Source organism: Lepisma saccharinum, chromosome 5, assembly GCF_977018435.1.
Source record: "Lepisma saccharinum chromosome 5, izLepSacc3.1, whole genome shotgun sequence".
In the NCBI taxonomy this organism is placed as follows: domain Eukaryota; kingdom Metazoa; phylum Arthropoda; class Insecta; order Zygentoma; family Lepismatidae; genus Lepisma; species Lepisma saccharinum.
The window spans coordinates 30,226,641-30,250,686 of record NC_139233.1 but is presented as its reverse complement, the minus strand read 5'-3'; the positions used below and the strand labels follow the sequence as shown (position 1 = coordinate 30,250,686).

Below are 24,046 nucleotides of genomic sequence, written 5' to 3'. Positions count from 1 at the left end.
ATTACATTTCTAATACTAATAGTGAGTTACATACTCAAGCAAACTTATCATTCCAGTTTTGGAGGTTGAACTGGATCTCTACATTGTCGATGGTGACCTAATATCAAAGGACCAATTGCAATCTGCTGCTAAGAAATAGAGAGGGACTGAAGTATTGAGAGATAGAAAATTATTGTGTTTGTGTGATATTTCTAACTTTATGTAACTTAATGACCCCCTCCCCACACCTAATTTACCTTCATTTAACACTGTTAAACTTTTGAAAAATGGACTTGATTTACAAACCCCCCCCCCCCCCCCGATAACCCGTGAGCCCTCCCCTTGGAGATCAATTCTAGCTATGGGCCTGCACCGAGATGGGATTTTTTGTGAATAGTGGCCAAGTTTTAACTTCTGTAAATAAGATAATATGAATAAACCTTCATATATCAAAAGGGAAATGGGCATTATGTTATGATTTTGAAGAAATATCTGTCTATTGTCAATAGTTACTGATATAATTCCACAGAACTTCAGACACTATATATTTGTTGAACCTAGGGACAAGGTTATAAAATGTATGGGAGTATATGTTGAAGGTGCGAGGTGTGAATCGCAGAAAAACACAACTTACATCTATACACATTTTACATTTATGGTAGTACATTTGTTGTTCATTGTTGGGTAGGAAATAAAGTCGAGTATTCATGAACATGGGTTGTTTAGTTCCAGTTAAAGAGAGTATGCAACACTGCAGTAGCGTAGGAGTGGAGGAGTGGCATCTGCTTTCATTATAATTTGTTATTTTCAAATATTTTACCATTATCTTGCAACTTCTGGCACAAATACATTTGACGTATGCATACTAAGCGAAACTATTTGCAGTGGTAAAAGAAGTAATTAAAATTTCTAGAGAAGTGTTACAATGTAAAAAGTGCTTGTATTTGTTTCTGATTGAAGCTCAGTCAGGCAATGGAAATTTTCCACCTAAAGTAGTCATAAACCTTCAAATTTGTAGGCTTGTACTTTCAGAAGTCAGAAGTGACAAAACGATTCGTAAATACATTTAAATATTTCATAAGCTGTTGAATTCCAAGTACTTTATTTCAAATAACACTTAAAAGCAGGCCCCCATGGCAGAGTGGTTAGCACATCACGCTAGGGGTCCCGGGTTCGAATCCCAGCCTGGACATGGATGTTTGTGAGTATCCATTCATCAATTTCATCATATCGTCACTCATTCCCATCTTCACAAATTAATCAAAAGTGGCACAAGAAGCGAAGTAAAATAAAGGAAATCAAATTCAAATTCAAAACTTACAAGCAGAAATTCATGGGTTAGAGATGTTTGTTCAATCCTTGGGAATAGTTTGGGTAGGAAGCACTTTATGAAGTTATCCTAGATTAGGGAGTGGCAACCCTATTTTTAAAAATATGTTCAACATGCATATTTTAATCAGCTGTTATCTACAATTTAGACAGGAAACATACCAATTGTCATAGGCTTAACTTGGGACTAACTATGGTGGCGCATAATCGCAAAGTATTCTAGCCCATCATCCATAACTATGTTGATAAATAATACTTGCATTTCTATGCCTCATATTATAAGAGTTTTTAAGTCATTTGGTTTGCAGGTTCGAACATGCATGTGTATAATAATATTATGATGAAAAGTTGTTATAATAATAATAATAATAAAACTTTCATATGTATGTCAAATGGAGCCATATTCAGTTGCTTTCCCAACCTCAACACCACAGAACCCTCATAGCAGGTACCAAAATAGCATATTTGGACAAATCTTTAAGACTTCCTGAGTTTTCAACTTGGTTCGGAGTTGGCTTTGCTTCCAGAAGTAACACATTGTTACATCAAACATGTTACTTTGTCATACACTAAAGAAATTTTAACTCTTTACTAGGGATGGACGATATTGGAAATTTGATATTGCGATATATCGTCACAGAAGGTACAATACGATATTTTTCCATATCATGATATTGGCGATATATCATCTCCACGATGTACTATATTGCCAAATATTGTGATGATATATTGCTGACACGATATATATCGTCAAATATTTTAACGATATTTTGTTGACACAATATATATCTCCAAAATATCGTGACGATATATATTGCCAAAATATCTTGATGATATATCATCTAGTTGATATTCCTTGGATGATACTTTTACAATATCGCGATATATGGCCAAACACTACTCTTTACACACTCTCCATAGCAGTGGGGTAGAGCAGATGCCCCTTCAGTCAACCAAATTATTCCCACGCTCAGAAAACTTTCACTCATTTTCTTTTTTCTGGCACCATCACTGGTCTGCAGTGTATGTTTTCCCAGTGGAACTTTACATACACAGGAGCTAAAACTATGAGTGGATGTGGATAGGGCAAAAGTAGTTAATGAACCCCTCCGAGAAAGCCTATGTCTTCTTCAAGTGTCACACCACACATGTGTGAAATCTCCCTAATTGCATTGCACAACTTCCCAGGAGGTGCCAAAGATTTTCAAAACAGGGGGGTGGGTGGGTTATGCATTAGTTTTTTTTATAGTCAGTCCTTATTTTGCCATCTTTTCCTGCCTTTGATTTTTTTGTAGGAATTCTGGCTCAAAGGAGATGTTTTGACTCTCCACCTTTCCCTTGGGCATGCCACTACTTTTCCTATATATGCTGTTCAAGTGAATGGCATAAATTATAGCTTCAAACAAATCTTACTTTGAGGTATTTCCTCAAGTTTGAAGATTAACTCTCTAACAGAAGACAATGTACAGTGGGATCTGTGAGTATTACCGTGCAAATTGTCCATGACTATTTTCATTAATTTTTCTCTTACATCCTATGTGTTTCTAAGCGATGGATTTTTATGTATGCTCGTGCCAAAGTTGTTGTCAACTTGTTTTAAGTTTTTTTTTTTTATTATTGAAGCTTTTATTGAGTCAAATAAAGTGCTCGAACATGGTGATGGACAATTTGCATGGTAATACTCATGCATCCCACTGTACAAGATGCAGGACTTGAAAGGTGTACCTCAAGAGGCACCAGAAGAACTGTTCATAACTTTCGCTTTAATCTTTGTCAGTGTCTAGCTCACCATTTCCTTCTGAATTCCAGGAAATGTGTAAAACTATCCCACTTCCAAAACAAAGCATGTTTCCTCCAGGCAAGTAAACCCTCTAGTTCTGAATTCATCAAGGTCACTGGCATACATTAAGGAGGGGCTGGTGGGAGCTACAGCCCCCTCCAATTTTTTTTAGAAAATCAACAATTTCAAATAAAAGCCATGAAGAATTCTGTGAAAACCAGATTGGTAAATGTAACATCTCCCCTTAAAATGACCCTCGTTTGTCATTTTAGAGAGTGGAAAGTTCTAAATATAGGATATAACTTATTATGCATGACACCCCCTAGAAAGAAACTATGTACAATTCCAGGCCCCCACCCCGAAAAGAAAGTCCTGCATACTCCAGTGATCAAGCTAATGCAATTGAAGTAACGATGTTCCATAAATACAGTAAAAACTGCATACCCTGGAATCTCTATAAGAAGGAAACCTGTAAATACGGGGGAAAAAAGTCCCCAGAACGGATCGATTTTATACCTGAAAATGACCTGCTTAAGGTGGAAACCTCCTTAACGCGGAAACGGAACACCATTTAATGACCAACGAGATGTTTTTATTCTCAGTAAGACGGAAATGTCTTCCTTTATTTTTTTCGCTCGCAAGAAAACAATGCAATACTGTAAGTGGAACATGCCTCTGTTGCCACTCGCTTATCAGTAACATTGTCGATATGAAACAATACAATACAATACTCATAGCTGTTACGATTCCGTTTCTTTCTTTCATCTCTTACCCTCTTTCTCCACCTTTCTTTGTCTCTTTCTCCTCTGTTCTTTCGTCATCTTTCTATTTTTGTTGTTATCTCTCCTTGTTTCTTTCTTTTTCTTCACTTTTATCTCAATCTATCTTCACCTATCTTATTCCATCTTTCAATCTTTCTCTTTCCCTCTATGCACATCGCACTACGACGCCAGGGGTCCCGGGTTCGAATCCTGGTATGAGCATAGACGTTTGTGAATGTCCATTTTATTTCGCTTTTTGTGCCACTTTTGGCTAATTTGCGAAGATGGGGATGAGTTATGATATGATGAAATTCATTAATGTATCGCATTTTTATTCATTTACATGCATTAGTACTCTACATTATAAGTAATGCGAAATGTAAATCTGTCTTTCCATTATTTCCTACAGCGCTCTATACTGTATTTAAAGTCAACCCTGTATAAGAAGGAAAACTGTTAAGATGGAAAATTTTGCTCGGAACCATTATGTTCCGGGATAGACAGGTTTTACTGTACTAAAGTCACTCATCACAGGAACCATATGTTGGTTACGATTGAATGATTCATTGATTTGCTTTATTTTACTTTACTTTAGTGCCACTTTTGGCTAATTTGCGAAGATGGGGATGAGTGATGGCATAATGAAATTGATGAATGGACACTCACAAACATCCATGCCCAGGCCGTGATTTGAACCTGGGACTCCTGGTGTCATAATGCGATGTGCTAAAAACACCACCATGGGCTGGCTCACGTTGGTTATGAACAGGTCCAAATTTATACTTGTGGAACCTTGGACTAACAACATCGTGAGCCTCTCCATATACAATTTTGGTCGTAACTTGTAGGCCAATTTAAGTTATGTCAGATAGTCAGTTAGATTACTTATATTTTTACCATATTTCAAAATTTTTATTTTCATTTTGTGGGCACTTTCAAACAACTTTTCTCCCAGTGGAGAACCAATACTGTCTCATCAAGCCTCCTAAATCCAGCTCTGATTATGAACTGACATCAGTATTCGGGCAGAGTAGGTTGTGGGCGATGGTATGTATACCTTAACTAGGAAATTTCACCTAAGCATCCCCCGACCAGACCCATTGTCTCCATGTCAAAGCATAAGAGCATCCTCCCTCCAGCTACCCCCAAGGCTCAAGTAAACAATCCTCCACCTAACAATTTCCACTCAAGCACTGACCAAAATGACATAAAGACATAAAGTTCCAAATTATACCAGAGCGATAAATCTTTCATGTAAGTTTTTAGTTTTAAGCCCATTCCACTATATGCCATAGGTTCATTAGGACTGCACTTACAGTATAAAGTGTGATCCAAAACCACTGCATGCCTCCTGAGGGTTAATGACTGGTGCCATTCATGGATGTCCGCAGGATTTTTTCCAGGGAGGGGCAAGGAAGTTATTTTTTTCCAGGGGGGACAAACGAAGGCAAATTTTCCCCAAAAATAGTGTTGTTCCCTAAAAAACATTGCTTAAATTTGAATTTATGGTGTTCATGCAATAATTAACACATATTATTGTAGCTAAAATGAAATTATGTGTGTGAAATACATATTTTTTGGTTGACTATTATCTTCCAGGGGAGGCCACGGCCCCCCCCCCCTTCCGGACGCCCATGGTGCCATTATTAATTTCTATAATTTATTTTATTTCATGTCTTTGCTTGGTAAAATATATATTTTAGAAATTATATCTCAATGGACAATGCTTAATAATGTAAAAACTAAGTAAGATTGATTGAATTATTGTTTTAAGTCCACTTTATGCACAGAGAGGCTAATCGGGACTGGACCTACAATTTAAAGTGGGATCCGAACCACTATGTGCCTCCACCGGGTATCAAACAGCAAAAACTCTAAGACTGGCCTTTTGGTTGTTGTTGTTATTAATTTTATTACTGTCCACACCTCCTGATATTGAACGTTTATAGTCACAGATTACTTTTTGAACATCAAATTACAGTGTTTCATCACATTTTATCAGTTTTCTTAGTTAATTACATCAGCTAAATTTTCATGTCACATCTTCAGTTGACATATTTTGGCAAAAACATGTTATATCCATATTCTCCTACGTGTAAGGGAAGAAAATGAAGAAGTGTTGATTTTGGAAATTGAACTTTTTTTTCTTATAAGCTTTGGGAATTTTGTATCAAGGAAAGTAATCTTGCGCGCATATAGCGCATGATGATGTTCATATGTTTATTTTTTTCTCGTATTTTGTCCTGCAGATGTCATAAGCGAATGGAGCGCTTTACAACTCGACTTGCGTGTAAACAAACTTATGGAATACGTGTCAATGATAGATAATATTATCACCTACTGTTGTCGTTGGCGAAGGCTAGAAAACGCTCCAGTGTAGTTTCTTGAACCATTTATTGGAAAATAATGGCCTTATCTGGTGATTCTTGTTCTGTAAACAGTGGCCGAAAGATTGCTTTGATTACCGGTATCAACGGACAGGTTGGTGAATGTACTACACGCATTTGTATCGGATCCGATGCTATGTCATGAGTTGATGATTTGAGGAGTTGATTCACGTTCAGTTTTCCGTTATTCGTGTAGTTGATGTGACCAAATCAACAATTACAAGGTTATATTTTAGTTAATGTGCATAAGTGTACATGGTAAGCCTTTTGGGCCACTGGCCGAATGTACACTCTAAAATTTCGCATTTTGTATTTAATCGACAGATTTCTGGGTTTTACGTGGATAACATTTTTTTTCAAAATGCGGGAACTACAAATAACCGCTAGATATTTAGCCCCGAAGTGTGAACAAGCGTTCGTCCAATTCCTCAGATCCTGGAGGAGTTTTCACAGATTTTTAACGAGTTGTCATTGTTTGCACATACATAAAGGCCGGAATTCCGGTTGTTTAATTTTGAGCTAATCTATGTAAACACGCACTTTAACGTGGTTCGATTTCTATTTCTCGTTACACACATGTTGGTAGAGTGTTTACTTACTGTGTGGTTAGTAGACAATCATTTTTGGGCCCAAGTTCCTTTTGTTTTATTGCGATTTCATCATGCTACGAATGCATTTTTTACATGGTTCGGTTTCGATTTACTTCTGTTAACACATACAACTCCGCAGAGTTTTAGCGATTACTTAAGATTTTGTTCAATATATGCTTTCGTGGTTAGGTTAGGCAGGTCAGGTTTAGAAGTCCCTAAATGCATTCTCCTAAGGTTCTGATTTACTTCTACATTCATTCCCATTAGTCTACAATACTTACTATCGCTTGTCAAAGGAGAATACCTTGTCCATGGGAAGCGTAAATGCTTGCATAAGGTAATTTTTAAGTTGTTTTTTTCAACATAAATAATTTTTTCGAATCCAAACAGTGCTCATTACTTTAAGGAAAGTTCAAATTTCGGGTGACAATGATTTCCAAAATTATACAATAATTATTCTTTCTGCTAGGAGAATTTGAAAAAAATCATAAAACAATGTGATGTGTGGTGCGAAGGGCTTTATGTCCATAAATGCTTTTGTTGTTAGGTTAGATGAACCAGATTTATGGCTACAGTGGCACCTTGATAACTCGAACGTGAGGGGAAAAAGAAAAAAAATTCGAGGTATCAATGATTTCGACTTACCAAGGTTCGAGTTATTGAGGGCCAAAATTGCCGACTTCGAGTTATAGAGGTCTAAAGTTTACTGACCCTTTTGAACATTGGCACTATGTATGCCTATAACGTATGTAGCATCATTTAAAGTTAATACATATAATGTACGTACGTAGAAATAAATTTTATTGAACAAAACTTTAGATGCACTACCTACATACGTATAATTATTTTCATGTAATTTACGGTTATTACAAGCATAAGAAAACAGTTTTCAACGTATAACATTGATTTGGTAAAATCTTTGGTACAGTACTGTATATACATACATACATACATACATACATACATGTACATCATAACCTGCAACTTTTATGTACGTTATCAACACTTCTACAATGCACACTAAGCACGTTAAGAATGATGGTTACATACATGGCAGGGTGGTGCTGTTCAAGTCCTGACACAATTGTTGATCACCTGACATTTTACGTTCGCACCCTACAGTTCGACTTATTGAGGTCCGTGCAACTAAAACTTCGAGTTATAGAGGTGATTAGAATTTAACTTTGACTTGTAGAGGTTTTTCAAACTCTACCTTCGGGTTATTGAGCTCGAACGGCATCCCATAAGCTGTACAAAAATTTGTCTTATCAAGGTTTTATTTGAGTTGTTGAGGTAAAATTAGGGCCCAAGTTCCTTTTGTTTTATTGCGATTTCATCATGCTACGAATGCAATTTTTACATGGTTCGATTTTGATGTACATCTGTTAACACACACTGCGAAGTTTTAGCGATTACTTAAGGTTTTGTTCAATATATGCTTTCGTGGTTAGGTTAGCATTAAAATAAAGTCCCTAAATGCATTCTACTAAGGTTCCGATGTACTTCTACATTCATTCCTATGCTTCTACGATATTTATTGTCGACGGAGAATATCTTATCTGTGAGAAGTACGTAAGGTAATTTTCAAGGGTTTTTTTTTTTCATTTTTTCATAAATAACTTTCTTTTCAAGTCCAAACAGTGCTCATTACTTTTATGGAAGGTTCAAATTTTGTGTGACAATGGTTTTCAAAATTCTACGATAATTAGTCTTTGTGGTAGGAGAAATCATAAAACAATCGGAACCGTTACCGAGGTTCGAGTTATCAAGATTCAACTGTATTATCATTAAAATAACATCACTGAAGGCTTCCAGCAGCTCATCACATAATGTCTGGTCTGAAGTACAACCTTCCTGTCCTGTTCAAGCCTCACACACTTGACACCGATCTGAGACGACCATAAACTAAGAAGGTCTGCTTTCTGGGAAGCATGGATGCTCTCATAAACTGTATTTCAGATTATAACTTCCCTGGTAAATATTTGTTAGTGAAACTACCTGTGCTAATTAGTTTCTCCAAGCTTCAAATTTACTCCCACAATCATTTCTAGTACTCTAAAGGACTTTCTAATATTCCTGAAAAGCTTGTTAAATATCATTAAACATTTGGAACTGTTACCCTCTCAGATAGATTTTAAAGATGCAGAAATTCTAACAGCATCAAACCTTAAGATAAACTTAAAAGCATAACACTTAGCACAGTCTTCATAAGGTATGCAAGAAATCAACAGAGGATATCGAAGGATAATGCGTAATTACTATCACCATGACAATTAACCAACCTAACATTAATGGTTGGTTAATGGTACATTATTACTTTCACCATTTATTGTAATCAATTTTTGTTATCCACAAACGGAAAAAGAAACTTAAATTTTTAAAAATAATGTCTGCTACACTTCACACATTTCTTGTTCCTGGCCACTAAACCTTTCACCTGCAACTCGCGTACATACATGGCAGGCCCTCTATTGAAGACATTGTAAATTTGAAATATCGTTGACAACATGTTTGGTAGAACACTAGCTACGTTCACCTCAATGAAATTTATGCTAAGAGAACCAAACTTAACAGGCCTAACCTAACAACATAGGCATTCCTGATGTCGTAAATCATACCACATAAAATCACTAAATAATAGCTTATGTAGCTCCGTGGGCTAAAAGCAACAAGAAACGTTCATAAGAATGACAATCTTCCCAACCCACTAAAATTTTTCAAGTTTCTCATGGGTGTATGGAGGGTCACCATTTTCCATTTTCTCACCTATGTACGACAGGCCCGTAGCTAGAATTGATCTCCAGGGGGGGCTCACAGGTTATCAGGGGGGCTTTGTAAACAAAGTCCATTTTTTAAAAAATATATTAAATGAAGGTAAATTATGTGTGTTGGGGGGGGGGTGCTAATTTATTTCTAAATATCATTTATAAGGGGGATCAACTGAAACCCGTTCAGTGGTCATAATTCGTGAAATAAATTTTATTTCGAGCTGAAACTGGTACACTGTCTAGAGGCGTCTATGGTTAGCGCTCAGTAAAAATATTGTTCAGAAGAAGTCACCATGAGCGTTGAGACACTTGTCCCACTGTGTCACTAACTTACAAATGCCGTCCATGTAAAATTGCGAAGGCTGAATCTCAAACCAATCACGCACAGCATCCTGAACTTCATCGTCAGACTGAAATCTGTGACCTTTCAAAGCCTTTTTTAGAGGCCCAAAGATGTGAAAGTCACAAGGTGAAAGGTCAGGGCTGTAGGTGGGTGTCGCAGCATTTCCCACTTGAATCGTTGAAACAAATCCTGCACTTGGTTTGCAACGTGTGGACGCACGTTGTCATGCAACACAATGATTCCAGCGTTCAATAAACCAGGCCTTTTGTTTTTGATGGCTGTCCGTAACTGTGTCAAGGTCTCACAGTAGCGTGCGGCGTTGATGGACTGTCCTGGTTCCTTGAAGTTGATCAATAATGGTCCATGGCAATCAAAGAACACAGACGCCATAACTTTCCCCGCAGACGGTTTCATCTTGAACTTTTTGGGACGTGGAGATGAGTGGTGTTTCCACTGCATAGTGGAAGACTTTGAACTCGGTTCAAAATGATGGCACCAAGTTTCATCCTCAGCAACAATGCGCAGCAAGAAGTTGTTACCTTCCAAATGGTAACATGACAAATGTTCAATGGAGCATCCCATACGCTCCAACTTTTGGTCCTACGTCAATACCCTGGGTATCCACTGCACGCACACTTTATGATAACCCAGAGCTTTCACAATTTTGTGAGCAGTACCATAACCCATATTTAACTCGTTCACTATGGATCGAATACTCATGCGTCTATCTGCAGATATTGCCGCATTCACCTTTTCACACATGTCTTCTGTGGCAACAACATGGGCTTGACCAGGATGGGGATAATCAGTGGTTTGTTCATGCCCCTTCCGAAACATTCTTGCCCAGTCCACCACTGTTGTTTTGGACACGCATGCATCCCTATACACGTCTTTCATACGTCGGTACACTTCAGCTGGTTGACAACCTTCGGCACTCAGAAACTGGACAGCACGCTGGTCCTGTTTGGACGGATTGGGGATGTTGAACGCCATCTTTCACTCGTTATACCTGCAAAACGGAAACACGTACAAACAACATTCCTACACCCAACACACAGGGACATTAGCCATTACACACTATTGGACAAACAATATCCTCCTACACACTATACCAATAATACATGGAACGAACGGGTTTCAGTTGATCACCCCTTGTACTACACAAATACTACATTTTTCTACATCATCTTTTAAAACCTCTCTTGAAGTGTTAATTGACTGATACTGAAATTATCCCTTACACACTCCATACTATTTTAGATGATACAAATATGTATATCACACACAAAAAACGCACAATATTTAATCACAGTGCCTACAGTATATCCCACCCCCGGCCGAAGCAATTAAACTCCCCTTCCTTCCCAAAACTTGGGAGCTGTTGTTGACCTTTGACGCAGATGTGGAGGGAACTTGCATGATGACATCAAAGTCACAGATTTCTGTCTAAACGGGAGGTTGCAACAGAGACAGTGAAGGTACAGATAAAGAAGCTCCCCTATGAAAGAACTTTCTGAAGTCTAGAGAATATTCTAAATACTTGCAGCTACTTCTGCTCATAAACAAAATGAGCGAATGTAATAGATACTGTTCATATTCTGTGGATTTATCCTTAAAGTTGTGAGTTGTCTACACTTTCACTCTTCATTGCAAACAAATTATGCACAATAGTTTACCTAATGTAAAGGGTGGCTGATGGCAGTACCAGGGGGGGGGGGGCTGATGGCAGTTCCAGGGGGGCTGAGCCCTACCTGGCTATGGGCCTGTGTACAGAGGGTCACCAACACTATTATTTTTTTAAATATTTAAATGTTTTATGTAACAAAATTTGTTTAAAGACACAGAAATGACAAAACAACCTGGATTTTCCCGCTCTCATCAAGGGATCCTGTGTTCTGATCCCTAGGTGCAGATACATTGGACTGTGCTTTGGACTTTAAACATATGCCAAGTCCCGATTACCCAATTTGCATATGAATTTGACTTAAAACCTTTGAAAAACGCTTGAAACCTTTCTTTTCTAAATTGTGGCCCTCATGAAATATTGTTTGTGGACACACAGAAAGAAAAATGTAAATGCTAAACAGAATCTAATCTAACATAGCTAACCTAAAATAACACAAATCATTGCAAAAACATTGTAAATAAATACACCATTGGCATATGACAGCAATTGTAATCAACAATTAGATATATAATAATAACATTTAACATTAAAATTTCCAACCACTAACCATTGGAAACCAAGTGGAGTACTCAAAATATTAAATTGTACATTAAAAAACACATTATTGCCAGTTGTAACTTGTTTTTTCACTATGTGACTGAATACAGTAGGATGAAATCAGCGTTAACATTAGCTAAAATCTGAACTGCTTCCCTAAAGAGTAGCTAAGTATTAAAATAAGCAAAGTGCTTGTATACACTGGCAGTGGAAAATAAAGTAATCAGACAAGTCATTTCAATCACAGACCTGATTGGGACTGTATTTTGGACTGAACTAGGTTATATATCTGTGTGTGCCAAATCAGAAGTTTACATGAAGATGTTTCATGCGACAGAATCTAGAACAAATTATGCATGATTGGATACATATTTTTTTTTAAAAAATATATTAATTGTATCTTTAATCAAACTAAAAAATAAATGTCTGATGAATGGAGTGTGTGTTTTCCTGAAACATCACAACAAAAACTGTTTGTTAAAACACTAAAATCACACACTAACAGCACGATAAAAACACTTCGGAGTTCTTCCAAGCTTTCGACTCCTTCACGGAGTCATCTTCAGGGCTGCTCGAGGACAGACGGAGTAGACACGGTTGTCGTTGCACTGTGTTGCGTCTGTGTAACGCCAGTGTAACGACAAGCGCATCTACTCCGTCTGTCCTCGACCAGCCCTGAAGATGACTCCGTGAAGGAGTCGAAAGCTTGTAAGAACTCCGAAGTGTTTTTATCGTGCTGTTAGTGTGTGATTTTAGTGTTTTAACAAATATGTTGCTGGCACGTGACCTAAGAAGTTTTCTAGAATCATAAACAAAAATTGTGTTTTTATGCTTGTAACAACCGTAGACTACAAGAGAAATAATTGGATACTTCAGTTCAAATTAATTTATTTCATGGAGCAGCTGTTTTATATACAGAAATGTTAAGTACTTTTAACTCACACCAATCTAGGTGTGTGCTGTATGTTTTCCGGTAGCAATGATTGGGTGCCAAAACTAGGGGGCGGAGAGTAGGCAAGGACAGTTTACTTTTTCTTGGTGGAGGGTCTCCCTGATGTAATGGTAACGTCGTTACATTGCAATCAAAGGGTCCCTGATTCGATAGGTTCGATAACCAGTGGAGGCACATGGAACAGTCGTTCGGATCCCACTTTAAACTGTAGATCCAGCCCCGATTAGCCTTTCTGTGCATAAAGTGGACTTAAAACAACAATTCAACTTTTTCTTGGTTCTTGGCTTAGCTTTGCCAATCACTGCCACTGATGTTTTCTGTGTACAATTGTGTGTGATAAACATTCTTAGTCTATGAGATATACCTTATTGGCCCGAATATAAGTCGCACATTTTATCCAAATTTCAATTGTGAAAAATTAGGATGCATTTTATATTCACGACTTAAAAAAATTATGACATTTCGTCAAATCATATACTGTTAAAAATTAGCTGATTTCTCATTTGAAATAACGATAATGCAACACTAGCATTGTAGAAACTGGTAGCATTGTAGATACCATAATGTTATCCAACAATAGCATTGTTGTTTCTAACTGGGCATTGTAAAAACTGTCGGCATTTTTGCTAACATACTCTTTGATTTTATTAAGATTGTGTTTGTTAAATAAAATATGTACCTACCGGGGGAGAACTGGGATTTTTTTCACCTGTTCAAGTGGCTCCGCTGCCTACCCAGCATCCTATAAAGTGGGTACCTGGAGGAAACTCTGGGTGGTAAAGGTGCCCAGGGGCATGGTGCTGATCACATCACTCCCATCTTTGGCCATGATCAAGAAAGTGTGGGGCCCTAACCTCACACCCCTATTCGCCGTAATGGTGTGGTGCATAGCACAGGGGAGCTCTTTACCTTTTTTATAACCTAATTGTATTTCCCTGAATCTGCCGGTAAATGGTTACCAGTATTTTCTTTTCTTCCCTCGGCTTATATTCGTGTATCATCTTCTTTTTCTTTTCGCTCCTTCAAATTTTAGGGTGCAGCTTATATTCGGGCCAATACGGCATTTCTAGATATGTGTGTGATAAAAAATTTGTTTAATGTAATGTGAAAATGTTGATCATGATGCCATCTTTGCTCATTTTTTCCCTTTGTAACTGAATTCTGTTTTTTTCTAAGCATTCAGTTTCATATTTTTTTATATTACCAACTTCGACTTCGCTTTACAGTATGCTAGAAATACATTCCCACTTCCCAAAATTATTTGTCAGTTTCTGATGGACACTAAATCTTTAAGATAGAATGGAAACAATTATTTCAAAGAATGAACAATTCTTCATGCAATTAATGGCACAGAAACAATATTTAGGATTTTCCTCATTAGTTAATTTTAGGAAATAAGAATAGTGTAATCCAGAGAGAGATGGTAATAATTTTAAGATCTCATAGAAAGTTAAAATTCCTCAACAGTCATGATAAGTCTCTGAAATCCTGCAATTAGTAACATTGTATGGTTTTATTATGCAAGCGATATAATCGACTTAATAATGTTTTATCAACTATTTAAACAAAGTCCCATTTCCTTGATATCATAAATTTTTTGTGATATCAAGGAAATGGGACTTTGTTTAAATAGTTGATAAAACATTATTAAGTCGATGATATCATTTGCATAATAAAACCATAAACCTGTAGGATTTGTTAAATTTTCTTTGTGACACTGTGCCCTACTTTTCTTTTACATAGGAAATACCAACTTGGAAGGTGATTGAGCATTTTGTCATGCGATTGTAGAATAAGTACACTGTCGCCAAACTAAATGTCACGGAAAGTACCAAATTCTGTCATCTGGTACATTTTGTATACTTTGCTGGCGATGTCCAGGCTGCCAGGTTGATATATCACCATACAAATGGCAAGCTGGACCAATATCTGTGGGGTCTTGCTTCTTCCCATTTCCACCTTTTCTTGCAATAAACATGTCAACAAATTTTAACTTTGAAAATTGTACAGAGAAGCAGGCGCGGTTGGCTGTATAGCGCAAATGTGCAGTGAACCCCCAGTAATATACAAAATAAACAATAACTGACATGTTCATAAGCGTACAGTGCCAAATTCTCTTAGTGAGAAGGAGAAACCGCGGGCCAGAGCCACTCAGCTCCCCGTTTCGTGCAAAGCCTCCGCTGAACCTCCGCAAGGCAACCCCTACCATGCTAAAAGCATAGGACGGCTAGCAGAAGCTCCACGCGTACATATGGAGAAAATACATGCAGTCTGATACTCCAGGAAGGTCGTCGCGTCAAAACGGACATGCGCAGTTCGAAGGATCACCAGCGAACTGGAGTGAACCACGCTCTTCTCTCTTCCAGTGTTGCACTATGTGTTTCAATTTGAATTCATTTTGCATTCTCTTTGTATTCTTTATATTTTACAAGACTTATTAGATTAATGAAGAGGATGTAATATATATGCAGAGGTGACCCCAAACGAAAGCTACATGTAAAGATGATGGGAGAAATAAGATAAATATGATAGAAAACAACTTGCCTACACACTCAGAGTTTTCTTCTTTAAGATGGAAACACTTCAGGTGGAAGGAGCCGAAAAGTCAAAAATAGCGCGAGGGGGAGGGGTCGCTTATCGGACAAGACTTAAACAACCTTTTGGTCTTTTTACGTCAGACAATGATTTCGTTGACATGTTAGGCTTTTTAGGTTTAGTTGTCTTAGAATATATACACTGCAATTTTCGGGGCTTTACCGTGCTTGACCAAAAATGTAGTATTTACTATTTATTCAAGCCTAACCTAACAATGAAGGCATTTCGCACTTACGTCAGAAGACGACCAAAAAGTTGTTTGGGTTTCGTGCGATCAGTTATACTCTAGCGCGAGAGGGTGTTCGAGGGGACGCGCGCGATTGACTTTGTTACGTGTCATTGTCTCCATACTTGTTAGTTTGTTTTGAAGTGCGTGGGTGGTGATTGAAATATATTTGGCGTGGTGATACGTTGAGTGGAGTGAGGTGGATTGTGTATTGGAAGGAGTGTAGTTGTTGCTGTGTGAGAAATTAACATATTGCATAGAATAGAATCGAATCGCTTTGATTTAGCCGATTACTGATACATACTCATTTTAGCAGGCAGAGATTTGTATTTTTAACTGTAGGTTCAGGATCCAGTTCCAATAATATAGTCTATTTGACAGTGGTGGGACCAGAAAAGAGTTGACAAGAGTGGAAGAGGCAAAATTGAGGCGAGAATATTTTCTGAATTCTGATATACCCCTTAATACAATACGCGTACCATACGAAAATCTTAACTTAAAATGATCGCCCCCTACACACGCTCTCCTTGATACTGTTACTGTTATCTGAACATAAAGCAAATTAACTTTGTCAGTAATCTACCGGCCAAAATTTGATAATTTTCCCAGTACTATCTCTAGGAACCAAAGCGTGTAGTGTCTCAAAAGGTTTAGATTAGTCCACTTTGCATAATTTTGGTGAACCCCCAGGAAAATTATGCACGAGCCGCGCCTGCAGAGAAGAAACATTGTGATCCTGTATCAATATGTGATGCTGAATCCCAAAAAGTAACCCATTTTTTTTACTACACCCTCAGATTTGTTGTTATTTTAGTTTTTAATACACTACGTACAAAAAAATGCAACAAACTTGAAGAGCATACATTTGCAATAACATTGCATGTTGTAATGGAAATTGACATTCAAAATGACAAATTAAATGTATGACAAACATTATATTATACATATATGTATATCATTGTAAAAATACAGTTAAATACAATTTAGTGTAATACAATAGATGTATCTGTGACAATTTGCATTTACATAGTAGAATACAGGAACCACTTCAAGACACTTTTTTCTTTTATGTGCTGTTGAATCCTCTCTTTGGAGGAACCAACAATAGTCACTCATCATAGATGGATCCCATTTTCCTTCATAACGCTGCTACATCTGCAAAATGTCCTGGTGGAAGCGTTCACCTTCTTCGTCGCTCACGTCACCCAGATTGTTAGGGAAAAATTTGAAATGGGAATGTAGGAAGTGGATTTTGAGAGACATCCTGCACCCCAATGCCTTGTAATTTTCAAGAAGTGTTTGCACTAGTTTTTCACTATCTTCTTGTTTCTTATTGCCAAGGAATCCTTTCACAACAGCTTTAAATGAATCCCATGCTGCAAGTTCCTTGGGAGAAAGTTTTTTCACAAAAACAATTAAAAACATTAAACATTTAACAATTTTCTAATTTGTGGTCCAATGAAAATTCCTTCTTTTAATTTTGCATCACTCACAGCAGGAAAAATTGAACGTAAATATTTAAAACTGTCTCCTGTTTTGTCCATACCTTTTAGAAAATTTTTCATTAGTCCTAATTTAATATGCAAAGAAGGAAGAAATATTCTCTAAGGATCGACTAAAGGGTTAAATTTGACATTATCTTGACCTGGCATGAATTCTTCTCTTACTGGCCATTCTGTACGTATGTAGTGGTGTTGGGTGTTGAGTATCACGGCTGTCCCAGAGGCACAGAAAACAAGGATATTTGGTAAATCCACTCTGCATGCTAAGTAGAAAACCAATTACTTTAAGGTCTCCGCATATATGCCAATGGTATTTCTCGTATTTAACTGCTTCAAGAATATGGCACATATTTTCGTAAGTTTCCGTCATTGCTACAGAGTGTGCTACAGGCACAGAAGAAAATTTATTACCATTATGTAACAAAACTGCCTTTAAACTAACTTTAGATGCGTCAATAAATAAACGCCATTCCTCAGAATTATGTTGCATACCTAACTTTAACATCAGACCACCTACATCATTGCATGCACAAACTCCAGAATCTGTAATGTTGAAAAATGGCAATAAATCGTAATTTCCGTTTCTGTACACTGAAACCTTTGTACCTTTATTAAGCAACTTCCATTCTTGAAGCCGAGAACCTAGAAGCTCTGCAGACTGTTTAGATAGGTATAAATCACATACCAGATCGTTAAGTTCCTCTTGTGTAATGAGATGAGGCCCTTCTTCATTCTCATCTGGAACATAGGTGTCATCGTTTGAGGTACAAGGATACAGCTCCATATCATCATCAGATGGCCCAATCAAATCTGGCAATGTAGAAGGTGGCACTGGAACGGGTACGTTGTCGCCGTGCGGTATGGGCCTTATTGCAGTAGGGAGATTTGGATATTGAATACACCTCTTGTTTTTAGATGAAAAACCACTCACATTTGTTAAGCAAAAGTAACAGTCATCGGTATGTTTTTTTGGTTCACGCCAAACCATGGAACATCAAATGACAAGTGATCTTTCTTGCCCTTCAACCACTGAGTCAGTCTTGTGTTACAATTTGTACAGACCACGTGAGGTACCCAATCACGATCCTGGTCTCCAAAAGCACAGCCGAAATACAACTTCTATGCTCTCCTCAGTAGTTCAGAAATCGAACGCCTACGAGTTTTCGGTGTAAATTCACCGCAAACATAACAAAATATATTTGGTGAATTTTTACAACTACGCCTTTGCTTCTTCATATTTGAACACTGATCGCTGCCACACACGGTAAAACACTCTACCTTGGCTGAAGAATATGACTCGTTTGTGATAGAAACCACCCTGAATGACGCGTTAATTTAAACTAACGCAGCGCCAAACAATGCTTCCTTCCTACCTTCTTTCCCACTGGTTGTCGGTGTGTGAAAATTATACCTTTTAACAACAATGTAGCCTTTCAACAATGCCCATTTAAAATATATATAAATAACAAAGGGAATACAATAACTTCAATGGAAAAAAACACATCTGTTGTATGAAAACCTAATTAACATTTATTTTATGGATGAAAAATAAGATCTATCAAGAACTCATAAACCTTACGTGATGGGAAAAAACTAATTACTTTTTTGAAATCAGCATCACAGAATTAGTAAAGTGCACCATGTTTCTTCCGTGTACATTTTTCATTGTTGACATGTGTAATTGACAACATCCCGCAGCGTGGCCATGCTGCCTAAGAAATCAGACTTTGGGCTGGGGTTACGTGACGTATGATGTTTCAAGTTTCGGAGGAGGGATGCATAACACTTTTCTTTTCTCCTGAGATTTCGGCCAGTGTATGGGGCTGGTGGCCACCCACTATCGTGAGGAAATTGGGGTGCTACAAATGAGTAGCGTAACCCACTCATGGAAACCTACAACAATGACCGTCGTGCAAACCACACATCATTCCGTATCTGTTTGGATCATCACCCATCTCTGCTGAGGCACGTAGGAGGCTGGCAGTCAGTAGGTAGATCCTGGCTCCCAAGAGCTGTTGCACCACGGGTTATATTATTTATAATGATTGACAACAGGTCTGAACTATTCATTCACACGCTTAGCCAGAACTTGTCTGCTAACCATTTTCCTAGTTGGTATTATCCTTTTGATCTGATAACCCTACTTGTACCACACATTAATTTTCCCCTCTGTATTGCAGGATGGCTCGTACTTGGCTGAATTTCTCTTGGCCAAAAATTACGAAGTCCATGGCATCATTAGGAGAGCAAGTACTTTCAACACTGGAAGAATACAGCACCTCTATGCCGATCCAAAATCTCATAAGCAGGGGCACATGAAACTTCATTATGGAGACATGACTGATAGTAGTTGCCTGGTTAAAATTATCTCGTCTGTTCGTCCACACGAAATTTACAATCTTGCTGCACAAAGCCATGTTAAGGTATGTTGTGGTTCGGTCAAGTAGGCCACATGCTTGTTAATTGAATGTACAGTCAGGGACACTCCTTAATTTTGAGAAAGAAACAATGTTAATTGGTTATTTGAGCCTTGTGTATTTGATGTGATGTGTTTGATATTCTAGCGAGCCTTCATAGTGGAGTGATCAGTGCTATGAAGCCAGAGGTTGGGAACCCTGGCTATGTTACAGGTGTCTCATGGTTGTCCCAAGAAGTAGAAAAAGTAACATAATAATAATAATTGGAAAATGAAAGATGATATTGTAGAAATTATAGTTCGTGTTCCTGTTATTCTGAAACAAGTAGTCCTTTTTCATTCTTTCTAACTACAGTAAAACCTCGTTAAGCCGGACCCTGATAATCCGGACTTTGCTTAATCCGGACAGGTAAAAGGAAAAAAAAACAGAGTGCAAGGTTTTAAATGTGGCTAGAAGTCAACAATCGCATTCGTCATATTGCTCCGTAACGGACTCCCCTTGCTTTAAGCCAACTGTATAGTGTACTTAGGCCTATGCCCTTTAAATACACCATAATAAACGTGTTTTGTTGCTATAAACGGAGTTTTAATGCACTTTCTACTGTTCTTTTAGGTTATTTCAGTTGATCCGGACTTTCGGTAAACCGGTCAACTTATCCCCCCCCATTAGTCCAGATTAATGAGGTTTTACTGTAGTTAGATATTTAGGCACCATTTGGTATTTGTATTTTCGTTATTTTAATGTCATTTTTCTGTCACTTTTGGCTAGTCAAAATGATGAGGATGATTGGTGAGTGAACATCAGAAAGAACTCCAATGCCCAGGCTTGGACTTGAACCAAAGAACTTCAGTGGAATGTCAACCACTTACCCTATTTCATTGCATACTCAGTGTGACAGATAACAAATCCAATGATATTGGGACAGAATCTTGACACACAAGATTAAATTTTGTAAGTCTGTACCTCGCAACACTAGTAAATTTTGTCAAGTGCAATATTTCAAATGTAATGCACAGACCTGAGAAATGTTGGCTAAACTGTCATATAGAAATGATATGTGTCGATTTGGACTATTCAATTTTAACGTGTATTCATGACTATTCTGTGCATCATAATCTTGCTCAAAGACAGCTTAGTAATGAATGAGTGTAAGTACTGGTAACATTGGTACAATCCTTGTTTTGAAAAGAAGCTTCACATAATGGTCCCACCCTACTTTTTCTACAAAAAATATATGTCGTAAAATCTGCGATGATTATGCAGTGAAATACAGTACATGTTTGACCAATGAGATGGTGCCATTCAATGACAATGCATAACATCTAGGCACCAAAGCTGTCAACTTAATTGTGAAAATATGTTTCAGTACCAAATGCCAAAATGTGCAATTTTTTAACACCACACAAAAAAATAATAAGAATAGGTCAGACTTTATTTATTTAAAATGTTCCTTTGTTTTTGCATTGTAAAGTCTCTTGAGATGATGTATTTTAGTCAGTGTTCGATAGTTGAAGAAACTCAGACTTATTTTAGGTGCAAGGCTAGCTGCTCTAGATTTGAACCCTGCCTAAAAGATTCTTTATGGTTGTTTGCTCATGAAATTCACAGGGAATTGATTTACACACATAATCAAAGTGAACTATGAATTGATTAACCACAGAAATGTAAATGAAATTAATTATCCATTGTCCAGTCATATCAAAGGTTCCATACTCTTGCATCTAAGCTACGCGAGAACGGCACTCAGCATTTTCCATGCCAGTCTTGCCTGAACCGCGGAGCTGTTCATTTCACAGACAGTCAGAAAATCGACAGTATTGAAGCGGAACTATATTCTGCGTGCACGTATGGGTCTATATATGCGAAAAGTTGCTGCAAACTTAACCTGTCGCGGGGCTTACAAATTTTCCATGTTTGCAGGGATCTGATGTGTGTGTGTGTGTAGTCACTGAAAATAGCAATCTGGTATATTCAGATAAACACCAAACTAAAAATTAGTCACATTTAGCAACCTGCAACCACTATTTGAACACTGCTTCTCTTGTACTTTCAAGGAAAGCCATTCATTTGAGGCACATTGGTTCGGATCCTACTTTAAACTGTATGCTCAGTCCCGATTGGCCTATCAGTGCATAAAATGGGCTTGAAACGAAAACTCAACTCCAGAGAAGCCACTTTTAATTGCAGATTATTGTATTTTTGTAAGGTTATTACATAAGAAAAGTTACAAGAATATCTTTAATGACCAAAATGACCTATCTTCAAAATCATGTTTTTAACCAAGAAGGTGATACGTTCCAGATGACATCAGCAGCCATTCCCCAAGCCGAAGAAGAAGAAACTTCCACCTTGGATATTCTTGGCTTAACGTGGCTGGCCATGATCTTCCATCTTCAAGTATTTTTACTTCTAAATTTTAACCTGTTTTTAACATATTACCAGCTGAATGCTGTTTCGTCAAATCTCCTCTTTTTGTCGGTAATGAGTTAATGACGTTGTGTTCCATGCATGTTAATGCATCACATTCCGAATCAACATATCTGGTTGTCATGGGGTGTGAATTATCAACAATAATCAAATGTTTGTGCAAATTTTATAGTGTATTCCAGATCCACATAAATCAAACTTTAATCAGCTCTCGTGAGAAGTTAATGAGATGGACATATGACAAAATAGTATTCAGCTGTCAATATGTGCATTTAATCCTTTCCTAATGTAGGTTTGAAACTTTTGAAAAATTGCAGAAGCATAAGGACATTCTATTGCTTCATTATGATAACGACATGTGACATGCCATGTGTTGTTAACATATTAGGAACAACTGAGAGAAAACCATAACATGTACCTTGCTTTGTTGGAATTTTTGGTTCAACCTCGTTTCTTCATGTTACATGTAAGTTACATGTTGTGTCTTTGTCTCAGTTCTTTTTAAAATTATTTCTTGTAAAATTTTTCTGACTTATTTACGATGTCATATATATGTATCACATATGAATTTATTAACATTAGTATTAATACAATTCAGGTTTCTTTTGACCTCAGCGAATACACAGCAGAGGTTGATGCTGTGGGAACACTTCGTCTTCTGGATGCCATTAGAACCTGTGGTCTTGAGAAGAATGTAAAGTTCTATCAAGCATCTACATCAGAGCTCTACGGCAAAGTATGTGAAATACCACAGAAAGAGACAACTCCCTTTTATCCACGATCTCCTTATGGTATGTTTGTGTGTGTTTACTGTGTTGTTTTAGATTACTAACACTGATTTGGAGGGTAGCAGATGGGAGAGAAAACCTGACTTGAAATTAATGTAACAGATATTACAACCACAGAGCCTTACTTGGAATTTGAACCTAAATTGATATATTTATTATTATTATTATTATTATTATTATTATAACTTCATACTATGCTCACAAGTAGACCATGAAAATGTATTTTATACTTTTCTTGTGTAGCATTGTCCTGAAAAGTCAAGAATCGGGGACACAGAAAAGTTAAATAAAAAAATCGCATCTGATTCTATATTCTGCCAATAGAAACATCTTCATACTTGCTACTGGAAACCACAGCCACGTGACAAGCAAGACATGCAGACACTGAAAAACCGAAAGTTATGCTAGAAGTGGTGCATAAGGTGGAAGAGACTTGACAAGGTAAAATGGGGTGGATATTCTTGTAGCCGTGGTTCTAGGAATAGATCATGTGTCGCAAAAAGATGATAATGGTAATGCTGAAAGGCACTGAAGAGGTGTGGGCTCTAGTGTGCCCACAAGATGGTTTGTTTCACTTTTGTTTTAGCGTTAAGCCTGATCCACTCATTCTCCACCTCTTGCAGGTTAAACTGTGGCCAAGCGGAGCCCTTGGGAATTGCCATGCCCTCCCAGTGGCTCTGCAGAGGATTTAGAAATGCAGGAGTAATCCAGAAAATATGTTCTGTTTGCCAATAAAAAGAACACAAAATTCTAGTGGAACAGAAAACTTTATTGCACACTGAAGTACATACCTAGGACTAATTCTCAACATAGTTGCCACCACTGTTCAGACACATCATAAAGAGACACCATTTTTTGTATCCCCGTATCGTAGAATGATGCCTCCTGTGATGATAACCAAATGGTAACAGTATGTCAGACCACATCGTCATCGTCGAAGCTCTGGCCACCAAGGAAAGATTGCAGGTGCATAAAGAG

At 37.5% G+C, this 24,046-nt stretch overlaps 1 protein-coding gene across 1 annotated transcript in view; it reads left to right on the top strand.

Moving 5' to 3' along the window:
* Nucleotides 1–6,113: 6,113 nt before the first annotated feature.
* Nucleotides 6,114–24,046, top strand: part of Gmd (GDP-mannose 4,6 dehydratase) — a 43,436-nt gene continuing 25,503 nt past the window's right edge. The window contains exons 1-3 of the mRNA XM_083122394.1: nt 6,114–6,330; nt 19,617–19,859; nt 22,879–23,071. Coding sequence (XP_082978520.1) covers nt 6,256–6,330; nt 19,617–19,859; nt 22,879–23,071 — 511 coding nt within the window. The 5' untranslated portion in view covers nt 6,114–6,255. The remainder of the gene's footprint in view (nt 6,331–19,616; nt 19,860–22,878; nt 23,072–24,046) is intronic.